Below are 12,047 nucleotides of genomic sequence, written 5' to 3' on the forward strand. Positions count from 1 at the left end.
GTACCTCACACTTTACCTCAAACTGTACCTCAAATGTACCTCACACTTTACCACAAACTGTACCTCACACTTTACCTTAAACTGTACCTCACGCTTTACCTCAAATGTACCTCAAACTGTACATCACACTTTAGCTCAAATGTATCTCACACTTTACCTCAAACTGTACCTCAAACTTTACCTCAAATGTACCTCACACTTTACCTCAAACTGTACCTCAAACTTTACCTCAAATGTACCTCACACTTTACCTCACACTTTACCTCAAACTTTACCTCAAACTTTACCTCAAATGTACCTCACACTTTACCTCAAACTGTACCTCACACTTTACCTCAAACTGTACCTCACACTCTACCTCAAACTGTACCTCACACTTTACCTCAAACTGTACCTCACACTTTACCTCAAACTGTACCTCACACTTTACCTCAAACTGTAGCTCACACTTTACCTCAAACCGTACCTCACACTTTACCTCAAATTTACCTCACACTCTACCTCAAACTGTACCTCAAACTTTACCTCAGATTTACCTCACACTCTACCTCAAACTGCATCTCACACTTTACCTTAAACTGTACCTCACACTCTACCTCAAACTGTACCTCACACTCTACCTCAAACTGTACCTCACACTTTACCTCAAACTGTACCTCACACTCTACCTCAAACTGTACCTCACACTCTACCTCAAACTGTACCTCACATTTTACCTCAAACTGTACCTCACACTTTACCTCAAACTGTAGCTCACACTTTACCTCAAACTGTAGCTCACACTTTACCTCAAACTGTACCTCACACTTTACCTCAAATGTACCTTACACTTTACCTCAAACTGTACCTCAAACTTTACCTCAAATTTACCTCACACTCTACCTCAAATGTACCTTACACTTTACCTCAAACTGTACCTCAAACTTTACCTCAAATTCTCCTCACACTCTACCTCAAACTGCATCTCACACTTTACCTTAAACTGTACCTCACACTCTACCTCAAACTGTACCTCACACTCTACCTCAAACTGTACCTCACACTCTACCTCAAAAGGTACCTCACACTCTACCTCAAACTGTAACTCACACTTTACCCCAAAAGGTACCTCACACTCTACCTCAAACTGTAACTCACACTTTACCTCAAACTGTAGCTCAAACTTTACCTCAAATGTACCTCACACTTTACCTCAAACTGTACCTCAAATGTACCTCACACTTTACCACAAACTGTACCTCACACTTTACCTTAAACTGTACCTCACGCTTTACCTCAAATGTACCTCAAACTGTACATCACACTTTAGCTCAAATGTATCTCACACTTTACCTCAAACTGTACCTCAAACTTTACCTCAAATGTACCTCACACTTTACCTCAAACTGTACCTCAAACTTTACCTCAAATGTACCTCACACTTTACCTCACACTTTACCTCAAACTTTACCTCAAACTTTACCTCAAATGTACCTCACACTTTACCTCAAACTGTACCTCACACTTTACCTCAAACTGTAGCTCACACTTTACCTCAAACTGTAGCTCACACTTTACCTCAAACTGTAGCTCACACTTTACCTCAAACTGTACCTCACACTTTACCTCAAATGTACCTTACACTTTACCTCAAACTGTACCTCAAACTTTACCTCAAATTTACCTCACACTCTACCTCAAACTGTACCTCAAACTTTACCTCAAATTTACCTCACACTTTACCTCAAACTGTACCTCAAACTTTACCTCAAATTTTCCTCACACTCTACCTCAAACTGCATCTCACACTTTACCTTAAACTGTACCTCACACTCTACCTCAAACTGTAACTCACACTTTACCCCAAAAGGTACCTCACACTTTACCTCAAATGTACCTCACACTTTACCTCAAACTGTACCTCAAACTTTACCTCAAATGTACATCACACTTTACCTCAAACTGTACCTCAAATGTACCTCACACTTTACCACAAACTGTACCTCACACTTTACCTTAAACTGTACCTCACGCTTTACCTCAAACTGTACCTCAAACTGTACATCACACTTTAGCTCAAATGTATCTCACACTTTACCTCAAACTTTACCTCAAACTTTACCTCAAATGTACCTCACACTTTACCTCAAACTGTACCTCAAAATTTACCTCAAATGTTCCTCACACTTTACCTCACACTTTACCTCAAACTTTACCTCAAACTTTACCTCAAATGTACCTCACACTTTACCTCAAACTGTACCTCAAACTTTACCTCAAACTGTACCTCACACTTTACCTCAAACTGTAGCTCACACTTTACCTCAAACCGTACCTCACACTTTACCTCAAATGTACCTTACACTTTACCTCAAACTGTACCTCAAACTTTACCTCAGATTTACCTCACACTCTACCTCAAACTGCATCTCACACTTTACCTTAAACTGTACCTCACACTCTACCTCAAACTGTACCTCACACTCTACCTCAAACTGTACCTCACACTTTACCTCAAACTGTACCTCACACTCTACCTCAAACTGTACCTCACACTCTACCTCAAACTGTACCTCACACTTTACCTTAAACTGTACCTCACGCTTTACCTCAAACTGTAGCTCACACTTTACCTCAAACTGTAGCTCACACTTTACCTCAAACTGTACCTCACACTTTACCTCAAATGTACCTTACACTTTACCTCAAACTGTACCTCAAACTTTACCTCAAATTTACCTCACACTCTACCTCAAATGTACCTTACACTTTACCTCAAACTGTACCTCAAACTTTACCTCAAATTTTCCTCACACTCTACCTCAAACTGCATCTCACACTTTACCTTAAACTGTACCTCACACTCTACCTCAAACTGTACCTCACACTCTACCTCAAACTGTACCTCACACTCTACCTCAAAAGGTACCTCACACTCTACCTCAAACTGTAACTCACACTTTACCCCAAAAGGTACCTCACACTCTACCTCAAACTGTAACTCACACTTTACCTCAAACTGTAGCTCAAACTTTACCTCAAATGTACCTCACACTTTACCTCAAACTGTACCTCAAATGTACCTCACACTTTACCACAAACTGTACCTCACACTTTACCTTAAACTGTACCTCACGCTTTACCTCAAATGTACCTCAAACTGTACATCACACTTTAGCTCAAATGTATCTCACACTTTACCTCAAACTGTACCTCAAACTTTACCTCAAATGTACCTCACACTTTACCTCAAACTGTACCTCAAACTTTACCTCAAATGTACCTCACACTTTACCTCACACTTTACCTCAAACTTTACCTCAAACTTTACCTCAAATGTACCTCACACTTTACCTCAAACTGTACCTCACACTTTACCTCAAACTGTAGCTCACACTTTACCTCAAACTGTAGCTCACACTTTACCTCAAACTGTAGCTCACACTTTACCTCAAACTGTACCTCACACTTTACCTCAAATGTACCTTACACTTTACCTCAAACTGTACCTCAAACTTTACCTCAAATTTACCTCACACTCTACCTCAAACTGTACCTCAAACTTTACCTCAAATTTACCTCACACTTTACCTCAAACTGTACCTCAAACTTTACCTCAAATTTTCCTCATACTCTACCTCAAACTGCATCTCACACTTTACCTTAAACTGTACCTCACACTCTACCTCAAACTGTACCTCACACTCTACCTCAAACTGTACCTCACACTTTACCTCAAAAGGTACCTCACACTCTACCTCAAACTGTAACTCACACTTTACCCCAAAAGGTACCTCACACTTTACCTCAAATGTACCTCACACTTTACCTCAAACTGTACCTCAAACTTTACCTCAAATGTACATCACACTTTACCTCAAACTGTACCTCAAATGTACCTCACACTTTACCACAAACTGTACCTCACACTTTACCTTAAACTGTACCTCACGCTTTACCTCAAACTGTAACTCACACTTTACCCCAAAAGGTACCTCACACTCTACCTCAAACTGTAACTCACACTTTACCTCAAACTGTAGCTCAAACTTTACCTCAAATGTACCTCACACTTTACCTCAAACTGTACCTCAAATGTACCTCACACTTTACCACAAACTGTACCTCACACTTTACCTTAAACTGTACCTCACGCTTTACCTCAAATGTACCTCAAACTGTACATCACACTTTAGCTCAAATGTATCTCACACTTTACCTCAAACTGTACCTCAAACTTTACCTCAAATGTACCTCACACTTTACCTCAAACTGTACCTCAAACTTTACCTCAAATGTACCTCACACTTTACCTCACACTTTACCTCAAACTTTACCTCAAACTTTACCTCAAATGTACCTCACACTTTACCTCAAACTGTACCTCACACTTTACCTCAAACTGTAGCTCACACTTTACCTCAAACTGTAGCTCACACTTTACCTCAAACTGTAGCTCACACTTTACCTCAAACTGTACCTCACACTTTACCTCAAATGTACCTTACACTTTACCTCAAACTGTACCTCAAACTTTACCTCAAATTTACCTCACACTCTACCTCAAACTGTACCTCAAACTTTACCTCAAATTTACCTCACACTTTACCTCAAACTGTACCTCAAACTTTACCTCAAATTTTCCTCATACTCTACCTCAAACTGCATCTCACACTTTACCTTAAACTGTACCTCACACTCTACCTCAAACTGTACCTCACACTCTACCTCAAACTGTACCTCACACTTTACCTCAAAAGGTACCTCACACTCTACCTCAAACTGTAACTCACACTTTACCCCAAAAGGTACCTCACACTTTACCTCAAATGTACCTCACACTTTACCTCAAACTGTACCTCAAACTTTACCTCAAATGTACATCACACTTTACCTCAAACTGTACCTCAAATGTACCTCACACTTTACCACAAACTGTACCTCACACTTTACCTTAAACTGTACCTCACGCTTTACCTCAAACTGTACCTCAAACTGTACATCACACTTTAGCTCAAATGTATCTCACACTTTACCTCAAACTTTACCTCAAACTTTACCTCAAATGTACCTCACACTTTACCTCAAACTGTACCTCAAAATTTACCTCAAATGTTCCTCACACTTTACCTCACACTTTACCTCAAACTTTACCTCAAACTTTACCTCAAATGTACCTCACACTTTACCTCAAACTGTACCTCAAACTTTACCTCAAATGTACCTCACACTTTACCTCAAACTGTAGCTCACACTTTACCTCAAACTGTAGCTTACACTTTACCTCAAACTGTACCTCACACTTTACCTCAAACTGTACCTCAAACTTTACCTCAAATTTACCTCACACTCTACCTCAAACTGTACCTCAAACTTTACCTCAAATTTACCTCACACTTTACCTCAAACTGTACCTCAAACTTTACCTCAAATTTTCCTCACACTCTACCTCAAACTGCATCTCACACTTTACCTTAAACTGTACCTCACACTCTACCTCAAACTGTACCTCACACTCTACCTCAAACTGTACCTCACACTTTACCTCAAATGTACCTTACACTTTACCTCAAACTGTACCTCAAACTTTACCTCAAATTTACCTCACACTCTACCTCAAATGTACCTTACACTTTACCTCAAACTGTACCTCAAACTTTACCTCAAATTTTCCTCACACTCTACCTCAAACTGCATCTCACACTTTACCTTAAACTGTACCTCACACTCTACCTCAAACTGTACCTCACACTCTACCTCAAACTGTACCTCACACTCTACCTCAAAAGGTACCTCACACTCTACCTCAAACTGTAACTCACACTTTACCCCAAAAGGTACCTCACACTCTACCTCAAACTGTAACTCACACTTTACCTCAAACTGTAGCTCAAACTTTACCTCAAATGTACCTCACACTTTACCTCAAACTGTACCTCAAATGTACCTCACACTTTACCACAAACTGTACCTCACACTTTACCTTAAACTGTACCTCACGCTTTACCTCAAATGTACCTCAAACTGTACATCACACTTTAGCTCAAATGTATCTCACACTTTACCTCAAACTGTACCTCAAACTTTACCTCAAATGTACCTCACACTTTACCTCAAACTGTACCTCAAACTTTACCTCAAATGTACCTCACACTTTACCTCACACTTTACCTCAAACTTTACCTCAAACTTTACCTCAAATGTACCTCACACTTTACCTCAAACTGTACCTCACACTTTACCTCAAACTGTAGCTCACACTTTACCTCAAACTGTAGCTCACACTTTACCTCAAACTGTAGCTCACACTTTACCTCAAACTGTACCTCACACTTTACCTCAAATGTACCTTACACTTTACCTCAAACTGTACCTCAAACTTTACCTCAAATTTACCTCACACTCTACCTCAAACTGTACCTCAAACTTTACCTCAAATTTACCTCACACTTTACCTCAAACTGTACCTCAAACTTTACCTCAAATTTTCCTCATACTCTACCTCAAACTGCATCTCACACTTTACCTTAAACTGTACCTCACACTCTACCTCAAACTGTACCTCACACTCTACCTCAAACTGTACCTCACACTTTACCTCAAAAGGTACCTCACACTCTACCTCAAACTGTAACTCACACTTTACCCCAAAAGGTACCTCACACTTTACCTCAAATGTACCTCACACTTTACCTCAAACTGTACCTCAAACTTTACCTCAAATGTACATCACACTTTACCTCAAACTGTACCTCAAATGTACCTCACACTTTACCACAAACTGTACCTCACACTTTACCTTAAACTGTACCTCACGCTTTACCTCAAACTGTAACTCACACTTTACCCCAAAAGGTACCTCACACTCTACCTCAAACTGTAACTCACACTTTACCTCAAACTGTAGCTCAAACTTTACCTCAAATGTACCTCACACTTTACCTCAAACTGTACCTCAAATGTACCTCACACTTTACCACAAACTGTACCTCACACTTTACCTTAAACTGTACCTCACGCTTTACCTCAAATGTACCTCAAACTGTACATCACACTTTAGCTCAAATGTATCTCACACTTTACCTCAAACTGTACCTCAAACTTTACCTCAAATGTACCTCACACTTTACCTCAAACTGTACCTCAAACTTTACCTCAAATGTACCTCACACTTTACCTCACACTTTACCTCAAACTTTACCTCAAACTTTACCTCAAATGTACCTCACACTTTACCTCAAACTGTACCTCACACTTTACCTCAAACTGTAGCTCACACTTTACCTCAAACTGTAGCTCACACTTTACCTCAAACTGTAGCTCACACTTTACCTCAAACTGTACCTCACACTTTACCTCAAATGTACCTTACACTTTACCTCAAACTGTACCTCAAACTTTACCTCAAATTTACCTCACACTCTACCTCAAACTGTACCTCAAACTTTACCTCAAATTTACCTCACACTTTACCTCAAACTGTACCTCAAACTTTACCTCAAATTTTCCTCATACTCTACCTCAAACTGCATCTCACACTTTACCTTAAACTGTACCTCACACTCTACCTCAAACTGTACCTCACACTCTACCTCAAACTGTACCTCACACTTTACCTCAAAAGGTACCTCACACTCTACCTCAAACTGTAACTCACACTTTACCCCAAAAGGTACCTCACACTTTACCTCAAATGTACCTCACACTTTACCTCAAACTGTACCTCAAACTTTACCTCAAATGTACATCACACTTTACCTCAAACTGTACCTCAAATGTACCTCACACTTTACCACAAACTGTACCTCACACTTTACCTTAAACTGTACCTCACGCTTTACCTCAAACTGTACCTCAAACTGTACATCACACTTTAGCTCAAATGTATCTCACACTTTACCTCAAACTTTACCTCAAACTTTACCTCAAATGTACCTCACACTTTACCTCAAACTGTACCTCAAAATTTACCTCAAATGTTCCTCACACTTTACCTCACACTTTACCTCAAACTTTACCTCAAACTTTACCTCAAATGTACCTCACACTTTACCTCAAACTGTACCTCAAACTTTACCTCAAATGTACCTCACACTTTACCTCAAACTGTAGCTCACACTTTACCTCAAACTGTAGCTTACACTTTACCTCAAACTGTACCTCACACTTTACCTCAAACTGTACCTCAAACTTTACCTCAAATTTACCTCACACTCTACCTCAAACTGTACCTCAAACTTTACCTCAAATTTACCTCACACTTTACCTCAAACTGTACCTCAAACTTTACCTCAAATTTACCTCACACTCTACCTCAAACTGTACCTCAAACTTTACCTCAAATTTACCTCACACTTTACCTCAAACTGTACCTCAAACTTTACCTCAAATTTTCCTCACACTCTACCTCAAACTGCATCTCACACTTTACCTTAAACTGTACCTCACACTCTACCTCAAACTGTACCTCACACTCTACCTCAAACTGTACCTCACACTTTACCTCAAAAGGTACCTCACACTCTACCTCAAACTGTAACTCACACTTTACCCCAAAAGGTACCTCACACTTTACCTCAAATGTACCTCACACTTTACCTCAAACTGTAGCTCAAACTTTACCTCAAATGTACCTCACACTTTACCTCAAACTGTACCTCAAATGTACCTCACACTTCACCACAAACTGTACCTCACACTTTACCTTAAACTGTACCTCACGCTTTACCTCAAACTGTACCTCAAACTGTACATCACACTTTAGTTCAAATGTATCTCACACTTTACCTCAAACTGTACCTCAAACTTTACCTCAAATGTACCTCACACTTTACCTCAAACTGTACCTCAAACTTTACCTCAAATGTACCTCACACTTTACCTCACACTTTACCTCAAACTTTACCTCAAACTTTACCTCAAATGTACCTCACACTTTACCTCAAACTGTACCTCAACTTTACCTCAAATGTACCTCACACTTTACCTCAAACTTTACCTCAAATGTACCTCACACTTTACCTCAAACTGTACCTCAATCTTTACCTCAAATTTACCTCACACTTTACCTCAAACTGTACCTCAAACTGTACCTCAAATTTTCCTCACACTCTACCTCAAACTGCATCTCACACTTTACCTTAAACTGTACCTCACACTCTACCTCAAACTGTACCTCACACTCTACCTCAAACTGTACCTCACACTTTACCTCAAAATGTACCTCACACTCTACCTCAAACTGTAACTCACACTTTACCCCAAAAGGTACCTCACACTTTACCTCAAATGTACCTCACACTTTACCTCAAACTGTAGCTCAAACTTTACCTCAAATGTACCTCACACTTTACCTCAAACTGTACCTCAAATGTACCTCACACTTTACCACAAACTGTACCTCACACTTTACCTTAAACTGTACCTCACGCTTTACCTCAAACTGTACCTCAAACTGTACATCACACTTTAGCTCAAATGTATCTCACACTTTACCTCAAACTGTACCTCAAACTTGACCTCAAATGTACCTCACACTTTACCTCAAACTTGACCTCAAATGTACCTCACACTTTACCTCACACTTTACCTCACACTTTACCTCAAATGTACCTCACACTTTACCTCAAATGTACCTCACACTTTACCTCAAACTGTACCTCAAACTTTACCTCAAATGTACCTCATACTTTACCTCAAACTTTACCTCAAATTTTCCTCACACTCTACCTCAAACTGCATCTCACACTTTACCTTAAACTGTACCTCACACTCTACCTCAAACTGTACCTCACACTCTACCTCAAACTGTACCTCACACTTTACCTCAAAATGTACCTCACACTCTACCTCAAACTGTAACTCACACTTTACCCCAAAAGGTACCTCACACTTTACCTCAAATGTACCTCAAACTGTAGCTCAAACTTTACCTCAAATGTACCTCACACTTTACCTCAAACTGTACCTCAAATGTACCTCACACTTTACCACAAACTGTACCTCACACTTTACCTTAAACTGTACCTCACGCTTTACCTCAAACTGTACCTCAAACTGTACATCACACTTTAGCTCAAATGTATCTCACACTTTACCTCAAACTGTACCTCAAACTTGACCTCAAATGTACCTCACACTTTACCTCAAACTTGACCTCAAATGTACCTCACACTTTACCTCACACTTTACCTCACACTTTACCTCAAATGTACCTCACACTTTACCTCAAATGTACCTCACACTTTACCTCAAACTGTACCTCAAACTTTACCTCAAATGTACCTCACACTTTACCTCAAACTTTACCTCAAATGTACCTCACACTTTACCTCAAACTGTACCTCAATCTTTACCTCAAATGTACCTCACACTTTACCTCAAACTTTACCTCAAACTTTACCTCAAACTGTACCTCACATTTTACCTCAAACTTTACCTCAAACTGTACCTCAACTTTACCTCAAATGTACCTCAAACTTTACCTCAAACTGTACCTCAACTTTACCTCAAATGTACCTCAAACTTTACCTCAAACTTTACCTCAAACTGAACCTCAAATGTACCTCACACTTTACCCCAAACTTTACCTCAAACTGAACCTCAAATGTACCTCACACTTTACCTCAAACTGTACCTCAAACTGTACCTCACACTTTACCTCACACTTTACCTCAAACGTTACCTCACATTTTACCTCAAACTTTACCTCAAACTTTACCTCAAATGTACTTTACACTTTACCTCAAACTGTACCTCACATTTTACCTCAAACTTTACCTCAAACTGTACCTCACACTTTGCCTCAAAGGTACCTCAAACTTTACCTCAAACTGTACCTCACACTTTCCCTCAAACTGTACCTTACACTTTACCTCAAACTGTACCTCACACTTTACCTCAAATGTACCTCACACTTTACCTCAAATGTACCTCACACTTTCCCTCAAATGTACCTCACACTTTCCCTCAAACTGTACCTCAAAGTTTACCTCAAATGTTCCTCACACTTTACCTCAAACTGTACCTCACACTTTACCTCAAACTTTACCTCAAACTGTACCTAACACTTACCCTCAAACTAAACCACACACTTTGTCTAATATATTCCATAATTTACACTTTACCTCACACTTTACCTAGTATTGTACCTAAGGCTTTACCTCACACTTTACTTCATTTTACCTTACACTTTACCTTACACTTTACTGTGATCTTTACCTCACAATTTCCTTTTCACTTGACCTGACGTCTTACCTCACACTCTACCTCAGACATTACTTCACATTTTACCTCACTCTTTACCTTACATTTTACCTCATGCTGTACCGCATATTGTACCTCAAACTTTACCTTTACCTGAGAGACAATGGACACATTTTAAAATTAGGTAAACTTTGGTAATAAATCTAATGAACCTGACTGATAATTGGTCCACAGATGCATCCAGTGTGTTTACATATATGGTTATGTGGTTATTTGTAATATTGTATATGGTTATTTTGTGGAAAATATTTAAAATAGATAAAAAGATCTGTTAAGATAATTCCAGCTGAAACCTAGATATATAGATCTTGTTTTTACGTGTCTTTATGCTCACTGAATATGCTAACTGGCTTTTATTACTGATTAGCTACGTTAGCCTTTAGCTTCAGATGTGTGTTGGCTGATTCACTGTATTCGGTATATAAAAATTCAACAAATGATCAAACATCATCGAACATCGAACTCATTCTTTGTTTTGTGTGTGTGTGTTTAGTCTGCGGCAAACGTTACAAGAACCGCCCGGGCCTGAGTTACCACTACACCCATACACACCTAGCGGACGAAGAGGGAGAGGAGGACTCTGAACGCCACACTCTTCCATTCCAACGCAAGAACAACCACAAGCGTGAGTTTTTACACTATTTTATCTTATCTCCTTAAACCCAGTGGTGTGCAGTGAGGCCCATCTAAGCCTTTAGAGAAGGGGTGACAATAGGTGCATGTAAATCATTACATAAAATTTAATCAGGAAATATATATTATAGTTATTGTAAACTATAGGCATATATTTCATAAATTAACTT

General features: G+C 39.3%; 1 protein-coding gene across 1 annotated transcript in view; it reads left to right on the plus strand.

The window, feature by feature from the left end:
• The window catches only part of dpf1 (double PHD fingers 1), a 108,478-nt gene that overhangs the window by 56,609 nt on the left and 39,822 nt on the right, over nucleotides 1-12,047 (plus strand). Inside the window, 1 exon segment of the mRNA XM_049467158.1 lies at nucleotides 11,738-11,869. Within this exon segment, the coding sequence (XP_049323115.1) occupies nucleotides 11,738-11,869 (132 nt within the window).

The sequence above is a fragment of the Astyanax mexicanus genome, chromosome 18 (assembly GCF_023375975.1).
Source record: "Astyanax mexicanus isolate ESR-SI-001 chromosome 18, AstMex3_surface, whole genome shotgun sequence".
Taxonomy (NCBI): Eukaryota; Metazoa; Chordata; class Actinopteri; order Characiformes; family Acestrorhamphidae; genus Astyanax; species Astyanax mexicanus.